At 53.0% G+C, this 18,636-nt stretch overlaps 2 protein-coding genes and 1 long non-coding RNA gene across 11 annotated transcripts; 2 read left to right on the top strand and 1 right to left on the bottom strand.

Annotated features, from left to right (window-relative positions):
- The first annotated feature begins 251 nt into the window (after positions 1–251).
- On the top strand, positions 252–10,046 carry Mapk12 (mitogen-activated protein kinase 12). 3 transcript variants are annotated; one of them, XM_075960301.1, is made up of 12 exons: positions 252–627; positions 718–847; positions 3,343–3,401; positions 5,115–5,226; positions 5,338–5,367; positions 5,649–5,696; positions 6,123–6,237; positions 7,012–7,083; positions 7,182–7,261; positions 7,337–7,415; positions 7,495–7,668; positions 9,424–10,046. In XM_075960301.1, exons 1-12 carry the CDS (start codon positions 503–505, stop codon positions 9,501–9,503), a joined length of 1,104 nt encoding a protein of 367 aa, XP_075816416.1. In that variant the 5' UTR covers positions 252–502; the 3' UTR covers positions 9,504–10,046. The 3 variants fall into 3 exon arrangements, with proteins under 3 accessions (XP_075816416.1, XP_075816417.1, XP_075816419.1); XM_075960304.1 differs by having other exon boundaries at positions 262–568; XM_075960302.1 differs by lacking the exon at positions 5,338–5,367.
- LOC142843246 (uncharacterized) lies at positions 5,220–18,614 on the bottom strand. The gene is made up of 3 exons (XR_012909600.1): positions 16,474–18,614; positions 11,450–11,580; positions 5,220–5,399 (listed from the first exon to the last, which is right to left on the bottom strand). It is a non-coding gene; the product is annotated as an uncharacterized LOC142843246 (long non-coding RNA).
- Positions 13,351–18,521, top strand: Hdac10 (histone deacetylase 10). 7 transcript variants are annotated; one of them, XM_075960291.1, is made up of 20 exons: positions 13,351–13,678; positions 13,749–13,883; positions 14,043–14,139; positions 14,358–14,455; positions 14,555–14,659; positions 14,798–14,866; positions 15,005–15,131; positions 15,313–15,378; positions 15,604–15,663; positions 15,743–15,832; positions 15,959–16,065; positions 16,140–16,204; positions 16,282–16,534; positions 16,633–16,717; positions 17,043–17,134; positions 17,254–17,310; positions 17,587–17,665; positions 17,825–18,007; positions 18,108–18,267; positions 18,350–18,521. In XM_075960291.1, the coding sequence occupies exons 1-20, from the start codon at positions 13,620–13,622 to the stop codon at positions 18,382–18,384; spliced, it is 2,022 nt and encodes a 673-aa protein (XP_075816406.1). In that variant the 5' UTR covers positions 13,351–13,619; the 3' UTR covers positions 18,385–18,521. The 7 variants fall into 7 exon arrangements, with proteins under 7 accessions (XP_075816406.1, XP_075816409.1, XP_075816407.1 ...); XM_075960294.1 differs by lacking the exon at positions 15,313–15,378 and having other exon boundaries at positions 13,368–13,678; positions 17,590–17,665; XM_075960292.1 differs by lacking the exon at positions 15,313–15,378 and having other exon boundaries at positions 13,368–13,678.
- Positions 18,615–18,636: the final 22 nt, after the last annotated feature.

Here is an 18,636-nt window from a genome sequence, read left to right as displayed (position 1 = left end):
GGCCCAACGTTCTGAAAGATCAGGAAAGGTTGGAATTCTGAGAAGCACCTGCTAAGACCCCAGGGCCGAGACGTCTATTGAGGATAGAGCCTGGCCAGGGTGTTTCAGCAACACCTCCCGCCCCAGGTCCGGAGTGAGCTTTGGGGCAATTCCCCCCCTCCCTTTCCCCTTTCCAAGCCTTCCGCCCAACCCCGGAGGCCTCCTCGGGTTTCCGCAGGGGCCGGAGGGCAGACGGGGGTGTCACGTGCTCAGGGCTCAAGGGCCCGGTTGGTCAGTGGGCCGGGAGGGACCACTTTGCCGGCCAGAGACAAGGGTCGGGTGGGAGCTGGCGGTTCCAGAGAGTTCAGGGTGGCAACCCCAAGAAAAGAGTCTGTAAGGGAAAGTCCCACAGGCAGGCGGGCCGGCGGCGCGGAGTCCTCCCGGTGCTACGCAGTGACCCGGGGCGCGCGGGCGGAGCCCCTGATCCTGGGTCCGGTCCTGGGGCGCAGTGCTCCGGCCGGGGATGAGCTCCCCGCCACCCGCCCGCAAGGGCTTTTACCGCCAGGAGGTGACCAAAACGGCCTGGGAGGTGCGCGCCGTGTACCAGGACCTGCAGCCCGTGGGCTCTGGTGCCTATGGTGCAGTGTGGTGAGCGTTCGCCGGACGGGGTGGCAGACAGGGCAGGCGGCTGCTGGCGATTACGGGGCGGGTTCTCTAGCCAAGCTGTCCACCCCGCAGCTCTGCAATAGACAGCCGCACTGGTAACAAGGTGGCCATCAAGAAGTTGTACCGGCCCTTCCAGTCGGAGCTGTTTGCCAAGCGCGCCTACAGAGAGCTGCGCCTCCTCAAACACATGCGCCACGAGAACGTGAGTCCAACGCCCGCCCCAGAAGCGGACACTGTGCACTGGCCACCTCTCATCCTGCCCTCCCCTGCAAATCCTGCCCACCGCCTCAGCTTCCTGGGGCCTGGTACCTCTTTCCTACTTAGCCTCCTGTTTGGGTAAGCTATCGGCAGCTTCCAGGAAGGAAGTGGCGGCATCCCAGACCTCCATCGGGGCGACACTACACGTTTTCAGCCTCTGCTTCAGTGACTTGGTTTCACTTTTGGTCCACCTGTATGTACTTTCTCAGTCCAGGCAGTGGTCAGGGTATGTTCTAGGCCTAAGGGCTCCTCAGGGCTCACTCCAAACCCTGTCTCGTTTCAGGCTGGTAGGAAAGAGGGTTTTCCTGGAAAAGCATCTCTTCCCCACCCTAGGTCTTCTTTTGCCCACATCCTGAGTCTTCTATTCCAGGCAGGCAGGTCGCTAGAACTATTCACCCTGGCTCTGTCATCCGAAAGCCTCCAGTCTCTGTGGATACAGGGCTTAAAAGGAGCAGAGCGTTACTGCCACCATTGTGGGTGTGTATTTCTTCCCTCAGGCTAAGCATCTCAATTCCAGTCCTACCTGCCCGTGGTAGGATACTGCACGTGGCTGCCCAGGTGCCTCTCATATCGGCATTGCTGGCTATCAGAATCCTTCTCTCAGCCAGAGAGCTTTTTCTTCTTATCTTCCTGAGGCTGTGAGTTCTATTCCCCATCTGGACTGTTGTGCTAGTCTTGTTTTAACCTCCTGGGTCATCAGTCAATAGCCCCATGGAACACTACCACTCTTGGCTGACATGGTGGGTCTTTATTTCTTTTCTTTGTGAAGCCTGCTTACACTGAACGCCAGCCCAGCTGTGTCTGCTTTCCCACTTCCCTGTAAACCCGTAAACAGTAAAACAAGCAAACAAAAAACAGTAAAAGGCTTTGTTCTCATGGGTGCAGCCCCCACCCCCTGTCCTCAGAGCCCCCAACTCCCACCTATCCACTTACCTACCCTTCACCCTTCTCCAGCCAAGGGTTGTGGGCTTCTTCATTCTGCCTTGCCAAGGGTCTTCCACCCAGCTATGCTCCTGCCCTCACCTGGGTGTGCTAGCCTTCAGGATGACCCAACACCTTCTGGGAGGCTGCGGTTGTAGCTACCTCCTCATGGAAACTGAAGTTTGGACAGGCTGTATGCCCCACTCACCAGAGATGAGGCTGCCATAGATCTAGCCCTAATCTATCCCCTCCTTCTCAAGCTCTGGTCTTTGGCTGTGGGTCACATTCTACACCATTAAAGTGCAAAAGAAGTTTTATTCCTTTGATGGACTTCCCTTGACCTCTAGGACACTATTCCCTATCTGTTCTGCAGAATGGGCTAAGTTCTCAGGTCACATCTGTGGTTTGTCTGTCCCCAGGCCTTTCCTATCCTTGCTCTTCCTTCCAACTTTGGCCATGATCTAAGTGTTCACTCATCTGCCCTTTACTCTCTGCCTATTCTTGCCTCATTCTCTCTGTCCTTTCATTGAACTCAGAGGACATATTCAATATTATATCTATTTTTTTTTCACTTGGCTTTTTGAGACAGGGTTTCTCTGTGTATCCTCTCTGGCTGTCTTGGAACTTGCTTTGTAGACTAGACTGGCCTCAAATCCACAGAGATCCGCCTGCCTCTGCCTTTGCCTCCCAAATGCTGGGATTGCCGGTGTGCACGACCACCGCCTGGCCCCTCAGCGTTACATCTTTGTTTAAATCCTTCCTTCCACAGCAGCTCTGTGGATCAAATCCAAATCTTCCTCTGGGATGTGAGTTTGAGGCCTTCCTTCGGTTTCCTCTGTCCTCTCCTTGGTTCCTCTTCGGCCTGGGCTTCAGCCACTTGGACTCCCTCTCTGTCCTTACTCTGGAGGTGTTTTGCTCCCGCTTTGGCCATCAGGCATCCTGCCTCTCTTTGCTCTTTTACGCATCCCTCCTGATACATGGATATGCAGCCCTCCTCAGGGAAGCCTCCCTTGACCCTAAAGCTCCTGTCCCCCAACCCAGTCCTGGAAAACCAATGTCACGCTATCCCTCTGTTGTCCCACTCCCTCAACCAGAAGCTGTGTTTAAACTGGTGCTTCCCCTTGGCCTAGACAGCCGGGGGATGGCCCCAGGGAGGACTTCTCAGGTGTTCGTGCCTCTCAAGGGACTTTCCCCACTTTGGTCTTGGGTCTGCTTCATTGGGGGAGAAAAGAAGCGGGGAGGGAAGACTAAGGGGTTGGATTGCTCAGAAGCCTGGAGTCAACCCAGACTTGAGACTGCCCCTCCCCCCCAGAGTATCCCGGCTGTCAGCATCCAAAAATAGCCTGTGTCTGTGGGCAAATGTACCGGGGTGGGGGCTGAGCTGACAGTGGGCACAGTGGAGGCGACTAGGGTAGTTATAGGAGGGCTTTCTACCAGGAGTACAGTGCCACCCTGGGTGTGCACTGAGTCCTTGCGTCTGCCGTGTGCTCTCCATCCTGTCTGACCCTTGTTCCCCAGGTGATTGGCCTACTGGATGTGTTCACTCCTGATGAGACTCTGGATGACTTCACAGACTTGTGAGTGCTGGCCTGGACTGGCTCAGGGTCGGAGGGACCTAGGTGGCTCCTAGGTGTCAGCTTAAGGTTCTGGGTCAGGTCAGGGGCCTTCTCCCGTAGTCCAAGTGAGGGATAGGGTGCACACTGCCCACCCACTCCTCTTACCAGAGTCCACTTCACACTCCTGCATGCTCCTGGGAGCTATGAACCCTGCCATGCCCTGGTAGCACCATGGCTCTTACTTCTTCCAAGCTTGGTACTTAGACCCTCACATTGCCTCAAGTTTGAACCTTGGATAGGATGTTTGTGTTCAAGACCCTGGCACTCAGTATGTGGCCCCAAATCTGAACTATTGCTGCCTTTTACTGGCAGATAGGGCCTGTCCTATCCTATGGTTGGTCATTCCTGGACTCATACTGTAATCAACTAGAGGGCTGGAGTGGGTGACAGGCTCTTCACTGCTGACTGGCAAAGGTCAAGATATACTATGGCCCCATTGTCCCCTGGGGTGGATGATGTCTTTCTCCTTTGTCTATCGCTTCAACCAACCAAATGAACATCCAACCTTGCAGCCCCAACTCCTGCCCCAGATTCCTGGTTACCCTATGTGTGGCAGGAGGAACCTGAATAGCTTCTGGGTACTGGCTTCAGGTTCTAAGCAGTCTGGAGGCCTTCTTTCCATGGCCCAAGTGAAGGCTGAGATGCCTACTGCCCACTGGCTCCTCACTGCACTCTCATATACTATAGGTTCTCCTGGATACTGACATGCCCTAGTAGAACCAAACCTTTTCTTCCTTTTATGCCTGGCATTTGGGCCCTCACAGTGCCTGAGGTATCAATACAACTAAATGATCTGAAGTGCCAGCTCCAGGTGCAGCCCTAGCTGCTCACCTGGCATATGATGCTGTTCAGTCAGGAATTTTAAAACCCTGAGGCAGAGTGTGTTGGTACACACTTGTAATCTCAAGGAGATGGAGGTAGGAGGACCAGACGTTTGAGGCCATTTTAGGCTGCATGAGACCCTGTCTCAAACAAAAACATAAAACCAAGAGCTAAGGGCTGGAGAGATGGCTCAGTGGTTAAAAGCATTGGCTGTTCTTCCAGAGGACCAGCATTTGATTCCCAGCACCTACATGGTAGCTCACAACTGTCTATAATTCAAGTCCCAGAAGAGATGACACCCTCTTTTGGCTTCCATGAGCACTGCACACACGTGGTGCACAAATATACATGGAGATAAAACATCCAGACATGTAAAAAATAAACTGAAAACAAAACAAGATCAAATGTAGGGATGAAGGTCTTTAATTCCAGCTCTTAGGAGGCGGAGGCGGAGGCAGGGGCAGGGGCAGAGCTGTCTGTGTGTCTGAGGTCATCCTGGTCTGCACAGTGAGTTCTGGGCCAGAAAGGACTGCAAAGTGAGACCTTTCCTCAAAAACAAAGTCCCCCTAAACCCTGCCTGCCATTTTGGAAAGTGGGGATATGAGCATGCATCGAGATGGTGTAATTGCCCAAGATAGGTGTGGACAGAAAGTAGGAGCCTAGCAGGGCATGGTGGGATTGAAGCATCACAGTATGGTAGGACCCCAAAGATAGTGAGGAATGGGTGCTACAGAGTAATATTGTAGTGGCTCCTGCTGGGATGGGGTGTGGCAAGGTGTGAACTGGGCCCAGTGGGTGTTAGCTTAGGTCTAGGGACTAGCCCTGCATTGGCTGCATCCCTTGTTTCCACAGCTACCTGGTGATGCCGTTCATGGGCACTGATCTGGGCAAGCTGATGAAGCATGAGACTCTGAGTGAAGACAGAATCCAGTTTCTTGTGTATCAGATGCTGAAGGGGCTGAAGGTAAGTTGAGGTGGCCGTAGGGAGGTGGACAGGCTTCCTGGCTGGGCAGGGTAGAGCTGAGAGGCTTGGGGCGCCCGCTGAGCTGACAGCTGAACTCCCTCTCTCCCACAGTATATCCACGCTGCTGGTGTCATCCACAGAGTGAGTCTTGGTGGGGCTGGGAGATTACCCGTCTGCTCCTCCCCACCTATGTAAACAGAAGTGCTCAAACTCAGCTTCCATTGCTAACCCATAAAAAGGCAAAATAGAAGTACGGTGGGAATGCATATAATTAGTCCCCAGTTGAAAGCCTGCTCTGCTCTGGGGACCCCAGCCCTCTGCCCTCCCTCAAAAGGGCCAGGCCTGTTTTGGTGGCCCTAGGAAAGTGCTGCCTGGGCCTTGCTTTGGCAGGGTAGTCACGGTGGCTGTCTTTCTTCCCTCAGGATTTGAAGCCTGGCAACCTGGCTGTGAATGAAGACTGTGAGCTGAAGGTGTCACTGGGTGGGGAAAGTGACCAAGATGGGGGTGGGAGCCCCTTCTGTCACCCTACTGGCCTTCTTGACCTTTATCCCAGGAAAAGGGACAGACCTCAGGCATCTGGGGCTGAGCAGCGAATGGGTCCTGGGGTCAGGTACCTGCTTTAGGTAAAGAGTGGCTAACGTCCCTAGTCACCCAGGGTAGGAGTTTGGAGGCTCCTAAAAGTGATCATGGGATGACAAAGTAGAGAAAAATCCTTAGCACTTGCTCCTGAGGTGGGTAGGGCCAGGTGAACTGACCTCAGGGAGAAGCCTGGGAGAACCAAGACCAAAGCGGGCAAAAGCTCCAGTGTGGAGACTTCAAGGCCAGCTTCTTAGAGTCTTCTGGACCACTTTTGGCCCGTCCTCAGTGTCTTAGTTCCACCTCCGATACTTCTTTAGATCCTAGACTTTGGCCTAGCCAGACAGGCAGACAGTGAGATGACGGGATATGTGGTGACCCGGTGGTACCGGGCACCAGAGGTCATCTTGAATTGGATGCGCTACACACAGACAGGTAAGAAAGAGGCTATCTGAAGATCCCAGCGCACACTCACCACCTGCATTTACCCATTCACTTTTATTTGTTTCTGTAGTGTGTGGGATGGAACAGAGAGTCTTATTCATGCTAGGCAAGTGCTCTATCATTGCGATACACCTCAGTTCAGCCCTTCCTTCATCATCATCATCATTATTTTATACTTTTTGGGTTTTTTTTTTATTTTGAGATACAGTCTCACTGTATAGCTCTGGCTATTCCTGGAGCTCCCAATGTAGACCAGGTTGGCCTTGAATCCACAGAGATCCACCTGTTTTTGCCCCTCAAGTGCTGGAATTAAGACATGTTTCACCCTTCTCCATTTTTAAAAATTTTATTTTATGTGTATAAGTACTTATCTACGTGTGTACTTGGTGAGTGCAGAGGCCAGAAGATGGCATTGGATCCTCTAGAACTGGAGTCATGGAGAGTTGTGAGCTGCCATGGGGTTACTGGAACCAAACCAAGGATTTCTGGAGGAGCAGCCAGCGCTCTTAACTGATTAGCTTCTCTCCAGCTCCCTTCCTCATTTCTTGATAGGGAGCTTTTTGTAGGCACTACCTCCAGGAGGCTCCTGAGCTGGGGTGGAGCTCTGTTACTCTCCTCAGTGACTCCCTGTGCTCTGTGCCTGTGCACACCCCTCCTGGTCATGTATATTTGTCTTCCATATATGGTCTCTTGCATGTCCTCTTCTCTTGACTCTCGTGAATATGAATGCTATGCTTGTCTGTGGGGCACTGATGTGTATCTCAGTGGACATTTGGTCTGTCGGCTGCATCATGGCGGAGATGATTACAGGGAAGATTCTGTTCAAAGGCAGTGACCGTATCCTTCTATGCAGAGCATCATGGGACTTCAGCCCAGGTGTGGGTGCTGGGTGGGCCACCTTCTGCCCTTGCACTGTGTTCCTGACCTTGGTACAGACCTGGACCAGCTGAAGGAGATCATGAAGGTCACAGGGACACCCCCTCCTGAGTTTGTACAGAAGTTACAGAGTGCTGAGGTCAGTGGGAAGCTGGGTGGTGAGCTGGACTTGGGTTTGGGAGCTGGCCTATCACTCTTACCCTGACCCCCATAGGCCAAGAACTACATGGAAGGCCTTCCTGAGCTGGAAAAAAAGGATTTTGCCTCTGTCCTGACCAACGCAAGCCCTCAGGGTAGGGCTGGGTGGGTGAAGATCTTAGGCTTTTAGGTATGTCCTATTCCGTGGCTTGGCCTCATTTGCTCTCCCCACAGCTGTGAACCTTCTAGAAAAGATGCTGGTGCTGGACTCAGAACAGCGGGTGACGGCAGCTGAGGCACTGGCCCATCCGTACTTTGAGTCCCTGCAGGATACCGAGGATGAGTCCAAGGCCCAGAAATACGATGACTCCTTTGATGACGTGGACCGCACCCTTGAGGAGTGGAAGCGTGAGTGCGGGCTCTGCACAATGCCTGCTTCGGACCCTGTGTGCCTGTGCGGATGAGCCTCTGTCAAGGTTGGGAGGTCAAAGGGCATTGTGGGACAGTACAGCTTGGCCAGGCTGACTTCTGGCTAGAGCAGAAGGCAGTGGGAAAGAGTGTCCCTATGGCAGCGCCTTCAAAGGCTGGCACATGACGGGTCCCGAGAACGGTGGAGCATCTGTGTGCTCAGGACAGCAATACCCTTGGCCTCTACTGATTCCCTGTCCTCTCCCCCGCCTGTGGTGCCCAGCACCCTCATGTCTAGACCACACTGGAGTCCTCTCCACCAAACACTTATCCTTATGACTTCCTTCTCACCCCTTTTGAATTTATCCTTACTCCTTGTCAGGACCCCTCCTGAAACAACTACATTTTTCTCATATTCTGGCCATGGGGGACAGTCTATTCCCATGCAGTCCCAAGGCCTAGGCTTTTCCTCACATCTTCAGCCCCAGATCCATCCATGGCCGTGTGTTGAACCTGCAGGTTCTGAACAGGCTGTCCTCTTACATTGAGGACCCTTACTATATCTTTGAGAACTGGCCTCAGGCTGCCCACTGGTCCATGAGCTGGAACTAGCCTCTGGTGTCTGCTCCAAATTGGCAGTCTGAAGACACGTCTACCGGGACATGCTAGCCCTTGTCCTGCCTGCTTTAGTTCCCAGGCCATGTTCTTTTTTGGTTTTTTGAGACAGGGTTTCTTTTTATAACAGCCGTGGCTGTGGCTGTCCTGAAACTCACTCCATAGACCAGGCTAGCCTCAAACTCACAGAGATCTACCTGCCTCTGCCTCCCAAGTGCTGGGATTAAAGGTGTGTGCCACCATCACCTGGCTTTAGGCCATGTTCTTGCACCTTGATGTGGGAAAGACTGGATGGGTTAAAGTTCTCAAATCATGCCCTGCAAGGTTCTTCTGCAATCCTAGCAGGCATTCTTCCCTTCTGTGTTGTCATGTGTTTGTGAATTTGGTTCTTTGTGATGAAACCCTTCTGCTGCTAATCAAAACAACTCCCTTAACCACAGGCCACAGATCTGATCTGTGGTCTCCACCTACACACTGTGCCTGGGTGCTTTTGCTTTTACCATAGACCACAGAGGACATACAACTAAGTCTGTGGACAGGACACAAGCTTCCTTCCCTTTTTTTTTTTTTTTCTGAACATAAGCTCTCATCACCTGTTTTCCTGGAAATGTATCTTTATAGAAGTTTTCACACAAAGTAATGCCCCGCCCTACCCCTCCCCTCCTTGTCCCTTCCCTCCGCACCTTACCCCTTTCCCCGCCCCCAGAGTTTCTCTGTAACAGCCCCAGATTGTTCTGGATCTCTCTCTGCAAACCAGGCTAACCTCACAGAGATCCACCTGCTTCTGCCTCCTGAATTCTGGGATTAAAGGCGTGCGCTGCCACCCCTGCCCAGCTCACACTAAATGTTTTTAAGGGGATTGGCCCATTTCGGATTAAAAGCCCATGGGGTGCTAGCTTCTCCTCTTAGGTGAACGTTGAACTAACTTCTTGGCTTTTTTTTTTTTTTTGGTTTTTCAAGACAGGGTTTCTCTGGAGCTTTGGAGCTTGTCCTGGAACTAGGTCTTGTAGACCAGGCTGGCTTCAAACTCACAGAGATCTGCCCGCCTCTGCCTCCCGATTGCTAGGATTAAAGGCGCGCGCCACCACCGCCCGGCTTGGACTAACTTCTTTATCGTCTGCTTTTCCTCATTTTCTGCAGGTGTTACTTACAAGGAAGTGCTCAGCTTCAAGCCTCCCAGGCAGCTAGGAGCCAGAGTCCCAAAGGAGACAGCTCTATGAAGACCTTTGAATAGTTTAGGGCATCCTGAGAAGCCCAGCTGGGAGCCTCACAGGCACCTTGGCTCCCCTTCCCTGGAAGAAGAATCCTGGTTAGCACTCTGACAGTTCCTGGGGCTTGTATCCCAAGTCATCCACTTGGAGAGACTGAGTAGACCCTCGAATCCTGGACCCTCCATCTCCAAACCTGCTCCTCTGCTTCTGGGTGCCCTGGATGATCCTGGAAGAATGTCTAAGCTTTTTGTCCAAGACCCCCGCCCAACACGAAACTAGCCTTTGAATTCTGGAGTTGTGCTCCCTTCACTAGTGACAAGGTCTCAGGTCTGGCAGAGCTTAGTGCTATTCCCTGAGCTCTGCTTGCTCTGGACAGTGTCAAGGCCAACTCCCGAGAAGGAAGGAGATAGAGGTTTTGGGGACAGTGACTCAGGGATATCATCTCTCCTGTGATGGGGGTGGATTCTCTTACGCCCTTAGCCTGGAATGTAAACCAGTCATTTTGTGTGCTTAAGTGGCTGGGTGCAAATAAACCCTTTTGTAGATCTCCCATTCTGACTGTGTGGTCCAATGTCTGAGCTCCGACCATTTCTCTGAGCTGCTAGTCTGTGCACAAAAAGAGGCAGCCTGAGCTCCCTGCACTCCACCTAGTAGAGGTGCCATGCCCCTGACTCTTCCCAGGTCAAAGTGCCGTGCCGGTGCCACCTAGTCCTTGCCAGTGGTCCTCAAGCCATCACATTAGGGCTTGGTCCCCTCCCTTCTTCAGTAACTATACTCTAATTAAGGCTTAGAGTCTGAGCAGGGTTCTATGGAGCCTGATGCAAGGTGTAAGGACAGATAATTGGGATGATGGTGCTAGAACCAAGACAGATGGTCCTTTATTTCTGACTTTCTGAGAGTGCAACTTTTTGTTTTGTTTTGTTTTGTTTTTTTTCAAGACAGAGTTTCTCTGTGTAATAGTCCTAGCTCTATAGAGCGGGCTGGCCTTGAACTCACAGAGATCTCTTATCTCTGCCTCCCAACTGTAAGTGCTGGGATTATAGGCCTGTGCCACCACCACCCAGCTGCATTTGTCTTCTTATGGTCAAAGCTTCTAGAGAGGAATGTTATCTCTGGTCTTAGCGGCTCTCTGAGATCCAGAGAGGTGGGTTCTATTCTCTGACCAACAACTTACCTCTACTGGCATCACCCTGTCAGCTTCCATGAATCTGCAGTGTCTGTCATCTGCAGGCCATTAGATCCTTACTGCCTAGTTAGATGGTCCATGTTCTTCCCAAGGACAGGTACATTAGAGCAAGGCATAAGGGTGGAGCCTTGCATTCCCCTCATCTGCAAAGGAGTTCTGTGCAATACACTTTGCCCAGGCTAATCTTGTCAGAGGAGATGACAGGACCATGCCTTCCTCTGCCCAAACCCCTTGAGATAACCATGGACCAGGACCTTGAATATTTTACTCTATTATGGAGGTGTGGCTCACACCTCTCAGCCCCACAAGGCACATAATCCAGGGCGAGAGCCGGGCGGTGGTGGCGCACGCCTTTAATCCCAGCACTCGGGAGGCAGAGGCAGGCGGATCTCTGTGAGTTCGAGACCAGCCTGGTCTACAAGAGCTAGTTCCAGGACAGGCTCCAAAACCACAGAGAAACCCTGTCTCGAGAAACCAAAAAAAAAAAAAAATCCAGGGCGCGTCAACAAGGAGTGGCTCTGCCTGATGCCTTTGGTCTCTAGAGCTGGAGAGGCCCTGGGACTAATGAGAACCTGGGCCTGCACTCCAACACCCAAGTGTGCAATGGGCACCTCCTAGCTGCTCCGGGCTCCTTGGTTCCCCCTGCACATGACAGTCCTGTGCATCCCTATCATAAATACCAGTGGCAGCTTTGTCCCCCTTCCCCTTCATTGTCCTGGGGAGGGGGTTGTCTTAGAGGCTCTCTGAGATCCAGAGAGGTGGCTTCTACTCTCTGATCCACAACTCTACTGGCATCGCGCAGGCACCTCTCTCCATCTTGCTTTGGGAAGCACGGTGGGATACAACTGTAATCCCGGCACTCAAGAGGCCGAGGTAAGGACTTCAGAACTGGTGACAGGCCTGGATTACAAAAAAAAAACAAAAACAAAAAAAACCCAACCAAACAAAAAACATACATGAACAACATTAGTTCAGACTTGAACTCATGTCTCCTTTGATCTGTAATGCTTCTGTAAGCACTGCGACTTGAATGGAAAGAGATTCTAGCACTCGGGAACCAGGGAATACTGAATGTTACAGCTCAGATGGAAAAGTATTCTGGCAGTCGGAGGCCAGGGAATACTGGGTATTACAGCTCTGGTGGAAGAGTATTCTAGTAGTCACGAGCCAGGGAATAATGTAAGTGTAGCGGTTTACAGCCCAGCTCTACAGAAAGGTTTACCCAATGTAACATTGCTACCCCTGCAGAAGAGGACTTCCCCAGCCAAGTTGTTACAATTTGGTTCTGGTGCCCCAGAATGTAACAACTCTAGGGGAAGGTTTCCCAACAAAAGTGTTACAGCCTTGCTCTACTTCTCCAGTGAAGTTGTAACAACTTGGCACTGCTAGGGGAAGGTTTCCCTAGTGAAAGTGTTACAACTCCAGCAAAAGAAGGTCTCACCCAAAGCTCACTCAATTATCACGAGGGAAGAATTCAGGAGAGTGGCTGCCTCTGCCAGGTAGAAAAGGGCAGCAGCAAACTGAACAGGTACACAGGTTATATAGGGCTTCTTAGGTGGGGAGTTTTCCCGGGGAGAAGAGGGACTGATTAGTTTTCCCTGCTCAGGGATTGGTTAATTTAGTTGGTCTGGCGCAGAGGTAGATGGCTGATTTCAAGGCCAAACTGTGTTTCTTTCGCTGCTCTTTTTTTTTGTTGTTTTTTTTGTTTTTTGTTTTTTCGAGACAGGGTTTCTCTGTGGCTTTGGAGCCTGTCCTGGAACTAGCTCTTGTAGACCAGGCTGGTCTCGAACTCACAGAGATCCGCCTGCCTCTGCCTCCCAAGTGCTGTGATTAAAGGTGTGCGCCACCATCGCCCGGCCTTCGCTGCTCTTTTAAAGCTTTTTGGCTCTATTTTCAGGATGAATGCTTATTTCTTTCACTGACTGATTCTAGGGCCAAAGTGTGTTTCTTTGGCACTGGTTTCAGAGTCAGGGTGTATTTCTTTAGTTCTGGGTTCGAGGCTAAAGTATTTCTTTCACTGGCTATGATTTCATGGCCAGGGTGGGTTTCTTTCATTGGTTCTGATTCCAGGTTCCTTTGGCTGGCCCTTTTACCTTCATTACAAGGTCCAAGGTCCCCTCCCTTCATCCCCTTCCTTGCTCAGAATCCTCTGACCTTCCTGGCCCTACACTGTGCTGCAGCGTTTCTTCCCGACCTGGCCTCTGACACAGTCCTTCCATTCTGGTGGCCTCTTTTTCACCTGTGGTCTTTTGTTAGTCCCATTTTGAAACTCTGTGCCATGACACAGGTCAGGCCAGCTCCTGTGTGGGCATGCGTACACTCCTTGCTCACCTCCCTTTCTTCCACCCTTTCACTTGGGGGAGCAGGTAAACTGGATGTGACGGCCAGTTGGCATGTCTGACCCTGTGACCTAAGCAGGGAGAATTTAGGCTCGAGAATGTTGGGGAAAGAAGGGAACATAGCAGCGCCTGCACTGATTGCCTGAGGACAAGCAGCCCCGTCTTCCCAACCATTTCAAGAGGGACACTGAGCGCAGGCTCCGTGCCACACGTTTTTGGCGGTGGTACCGCAGCTGAAACACTAGGCCGAGATCACATCCAGAGATGCTGGCGGAACCCGACGGGAGTTCAGCTGGTCTACTCCACCCTAATCGCACATGAGGGCGGGACCAAGTCTGCGAAGGAGGAAGCCGGAAGTTAGATGTCGGGAGCCAAGCTGTGGACTGGCTTATCTCAGTTTCCAGCGGTTTGCTTCTGAGTACCAACCGGGTCTGACCCTTGGGTAGTGCGTTCTTACTCAGGTCCATCTCTGCTACAGGGCTCTGTCCCAAGCGAGGGGCTGTTTACGTGCGCGCCGTTCGGTGGGACCAGACAGTGCAGTCACCTGCCAGCAGAGGGCGTGTATACGCTAGAGTGGATCAAAGTGACCACGGTGTGGCCATGGGTACAGCACTTGTGTACCACGAGGATATGACAGCCACCCGGCTGCTCTGGGATGAGTAAGTGTGTCTTGACAGAAGTAGGGTGCCGGGAGGAAACTCTGAACACTGAGATCCTTGTTTGCTCTAGCCCCGAATGCGAAATTGAGTGTCCAGAGCGCCTGACTGCAGCCCTGGATGGCCTGCGGCAGCGTGGCCTGCAACAAAGGTGCCTGTGTTTGACAGCTTGTGAGGCATCAGAGGAAGAGTTGGGCATGGTGCACAGGTCAGACAATGACTGGGCTGGGGATCCTATCAGTGTCCCCTCAGTTTCACTGTGGTGTGGGCTCAGAGGCATAAGGGGAGTGCTGGGTGGGTGTTGCCACCAGGAATCCCAGCTTCCTTTTCTTTGTATCCCACTGGTGGCCCACCTGTTGACCCGAAGCCCAGAATATGTAGCCCTGGTGCGGAGGACCCAGACCCTGGACAAGGAGGAGCTCCAGGCACTGTCTAAGCAGTTTGATGCTGTCTACTTCCACCCGGTGCGAGCCAGCATATACACCCAGATTTATGTCCGCATGCCTATGTGTATCCATACCCATTTTGCCCATCTGCCCATGTCTTCTTGTTCATGCTTGTGACCATACCCTGGTATGTTTTGCTTGCCATTGTCCTAGCCCTGTCTTGTTCTGTAGTGGGAGGCCTGCAATTTGGGACAAGTAGGCCAGGCTGCAGGCTAAATTGTACTCTGGCCCCACAGAACACTTTTCACTGTGCCAGGCTAGCTGTGGGGGCTGCACTGCAGCTGGTGGATGCTGTGCTAACAGGAGCTGTGCACAATGGGCTTGCCCTAGTGAGGTGAGAACTGCCCTCCCCCTCAAATTGACTGTCTGTGTGTGACCCTGTGAGGGGACAGAAGGACCCCGACATGCCCTGTACCCCAATTTTACACCTCAGGCCTCCAGGGCACCACAGTCAGAAGGAGGCTGCCAATGGATTCTGTGTGTTCAACAATGTGGCTATAGCAGCCAAACATGCCAAGCAGAAATATGGGCTGCAGAGGTATGTACGTGTTGGGGACACAAGCTAAACTGGCAGAGGTGGAGCTGGTGGCTAAGATTCCTACCCTGCTCCCTCCACACCTGGATGGGCTTCTGGCGTGACAGTGGCAAGGTGATCTCCAGTATGGTCTGAATTTAGGATTCTTATTGTCGACTGGGATATCCACCACGGCCAGGGCATCCAGTACATCTTCGATGATGACCCCAGGTAAGCTGGGGTGTGAACACGGCCCTTCTCTACAATGCACCACTTGGGGATAAAATTCAGGTTTTAGGAGTCAGGGTTATTTGAGAAGCTGTGGAGCTCCTGAAGGACCTCACTTCTGACCTGGCCAGTTGTTGACAGTGTCCTTTACTTCTCCTGGCACCGCTATGAGCATGGGCGCTTCTGGCCATTCCTTCAAGAGTCCGATGCACATGCGGTTGGGCAAGGGCAGGGCCAAGGCTTCACCGTCAATTTGCCCTGGAATCAGGTACCAAGTTCCCCTCCCCGCTCCATCCATCCTTCCTCTCCTGCTCCCCAGCTCCGGGTTTGCAAATGTCATCCAGGGCATCCTGCAACATTCTCCCCAGAGTTCTGTTGCCAGGGGTGAAGACCCTGGAGCCCTCGTTCATAGGGCTGGTCCTCTAATGTCCACTTCGATCTTGCTGCAGGTTGGGATGGGGAATGCTGACTATTTGGCTGCCTTCCTGCATGTGCTGCTCCCGTTGGCCTTTGAGGTGATTGGGTGATGGGTGTCCCCCAGGGCAGGAAACCCTAGGCTAACCTAAAGTTCCACTATGAAGGCAGGAGGAGCTTTGTAAGCCATTCCACCAGAGTGCGAATGAACCTTGGGGAGTGGGGAAGGTGCCTCTGAAAGTCAGATGTGAATGGGCAGCACTGGGAACTCCCCTTCACCTGGCTATGGCTCTCTTTTGCTCCTTTCCACTGGACTCTGCCTGTAGTTTGACCCTGAGCTGGTGCTGGTCTCAGCAGGATTTGACTCTGCCATCGGGGACCCTGAGGTGAGAGCACGGCCTGGCTGGGGAGTAAGCTAGGGTCCTGGGTCCAGGTGCCTGTCATACACGATTCACTGTGCTGCAGGGGCGGATGCGAGCCACACCCGAGTGCTTTGCCCACCTCACACAGCTGATGCAGGTGCTGGCTGGTGGCCGGATTTGTGCTGTGCTAGAGGTAAGTGTGGGGCAGTGGGGAGGCTCGAAGGCCAGGGGAGGCTCAGTCAAGGTGAGGTGCTCTGCCTGGTACAGCCGCTCACACTAGTGACACCCCTGCGCTGTCCTGTTTCAACACTCTCCCTAGGGTGGATACCACCTGGAATCCCTAGCACAGTCAGTGTGCATGATGGTGCAGACACTGCTTGGTGACCCCACACCCCCCCTTCTTGGACTCATGGTGCCATGCCAGAGGTTTGAAGACTGGAGTAGGTGGGGGAGGGGGCTGAAGCATGAGTCAGCTTTACAATTCTATTTCTCCCCCATAGTGCCCTGGAGTCCATCCAGAGTGTCCAGACAGCCCAGGCCCCTCACTGGACAAGCCTCCAGCAAAGTCAGTATGACCTGGACCTGGGCTGGCAGCTCCTCCGCCTTAGGCTTAGGCAGTGACTGTGACTCTGAACCGTTTAGATGTGGCACCAGTTCTGGGTCCCAGCACCCGCTTTCCTGAAGGGAGGTCTCTGCCTCTGCTTGCTGAGAACCCCACGTATGAAGCAGCAGAAGCTGCCCTGAGCCCTCTCCAGGGTGAACTCTGTCTCCGTCCTACACCCCCGATCTGCACAGCGGTCGCCTTGGCCGTGCCAGGTGCTGCTCTGGCCTTACCTCCTGGAGTGCTCCTTCAGGAAGAGTCAGCCTTGAGGGAGGAAACCGAAGCCTGGGCCAGGTGAGGCGAGCAGTCTGAGGCTGGGGCTGGCTATGCCTGCACCAGTGTGGCTGATACAGATTTGGTTTCCATGTGTCCCTCTGGCTTGCCCATCGTAGGCTACACAAGTCTCTGTTCCAGGATGAGAGTCTTGTCGCCCTGGGGAAGATTCTGTGTCTCTTAGGTGGGATCCTGGATGGGCAGGTAGGTTGCCAGGGGAGCTGCTGGAGATAGCGTGGTGGCATGTACAGTGGGCTGACATGTTACCTTGTGCAGAGCCCAGGCAATGCTCTTTGGCAAAGAGGAAGTAGACAATTTGAAGTGTAGTTTTAAGCATCTTGCATATAGAAAGTGGGGTGATTTGATATTGTAGTGTAGGGAAAGTCAGTCAGTAGCAGCCATTTGGACAGGACCAAAACAAAGCACAAAAGGGTTTGTCTAACCGGGTTTGGGAGTTGGCCTTGCCTCCTGAAAGTGCTCCATAGGGAGTGCGTGTGTCAGTCTCTAGATTCTGTTATTTATTCCATAGGTAAGGAATGGCATAGCTGTCACAGCCGCCCTTGCCACAGCAGCAACTGTAGAAGTGATCATTCAGCGATGCCTGTCCCATGGAGCTCAGAGGTAAAGTCTGTTTGGTTGAGTTGGGACTCTAAGAACCTGGGAATGCCCCACTAATGGTGTGGGAAAGGCGCTGGATACTGGACAGTGTGAGCATAGCCTATTTTGGGTCAACTTCTTAGGCTGCTCTGTGTGGCCCTGGGACAGCTGGATCGACCCCTGGACCTTGCAGATGATGGGTATGGTTCTCAGCTTACATATCTCCCCGATTGTGCATGTGTGTGAACAGGTAGCAGGCATTTAACTGTGTGGGGTCACTGCAGTACAGAATGGGGGGAGGCTTCCATAGCTGCAGTTTGAGAGTGGGTGCCCAGAAAGCAGAGCCATACCAGGTTGGCAGTCACACATGTCCTCCTCCCTGCTGGAGCCCCAAGCTCTCATCTCTCCCAGTTATAAAGTTCACGAAAGGGTCTCATGCACATGTATACATATTCATGCTGCTCACTTCTGGAAAGGAGAGTTCTATGGCTGAATATCCGGGGCAAGGAGGCAGCTGTGGAGTCCATGTTCCACATCTCTACACCACTGCCGCAGGTGAGGGGTCGTGTTGCGGTTTGGAGAGGTTCTCACTGTCTCCTGGTCTTCCTGGGGGTGCCTGCTCACAATCCAGGGTCCCTGAGATTTGGAGGGTGGTTACAGGAGCCAGTAGCAGTATCTAGATCAGAGCCTGAGGCTCTGCCTCTGTCCCCACAGACGACTGGGGGGTTTCTGAGCTGCATCTTGGGTCTGGTTCTGCCCCTGGCTTATGGCTTCCAGCCTGACGTGGTGTTGATGGCACTAGGGCCTGCCCATGGCCTGCAGAACGCCCAAGCTGCTCTCTTGGCTTCAGTGCTTCGGGGCCCAGCAGGGGGCCGAATTCTAGCAGTAGTGGAAGAGGTAAACTGAGCAAGGTGGATATAAGCTGTATGGGTGGAAGGTGAAGAGAAACCATTGTCTCATTGCTCCCCTCCCCCGCTCCCCACTATCCCTGGGCCAGGAATCCATTCTCCAGCTTGCAAGGACCCTGGCACAGGTACTGCTTGGAGAAGCACCTCCCAGTCTGGGCCCTTTCTTGATGGCCTCTCCAGAGGAGATCCGGGCCCTTAGGTTACTAAAAGCTCAGCTAGAACCTCGGTGGAAGTTGCTGCAGGCGGCTGGTGAGGCACGTGGGGAGGCGCGGCCCTATTTTAGAGCTACGTGGAGCCAGCCTCACCGCGCGAGCTGATTATGCTTTTTCAGCTCCTCCACCAGGTTCGTGCTCTCCAATCGCTTGAAATCGGTCAAGGCGGACGATTCCTATTCGGAGAAGAGCACATTCAGGTCCTAGTGAACCGTGGCCGGAGACCTAGGTCCCATCTGCGGCCCGGGCATCCTACCTCTACTACAATAAATATCGGTTCTAAAAAGTGCACACCCCTGCTTCCCTGACTGAGTCTGTTTCACCAACGATAGCTTTTAGTATCGAAAGCCGCGGCTGCAGCCCCGCCCCTCCCGAGACCGTGTTGGTGACGTAGTTCCGGCGCGTC

The sequence above is a fragment of the Microtus pennsylvanicus genome, chromosome 2 (genome assembly GCF_037038515.1).
Source record: "Microtus pennsylvanicus isolate mMicPen1 chromosome 2, mMicPen1.hap1, whole genome shotgun sequence".
Taxonomy (NCBI): domain Eukaryota; kingdom Metazoa; phylum Chordata; class Mammalia; order Rodentia; family Cricetidae; genus Microtus; species Microtus pennsylvanicus.
This window is presented reverse-complemented; position numbering and strand designations above follow the sequence as displayed.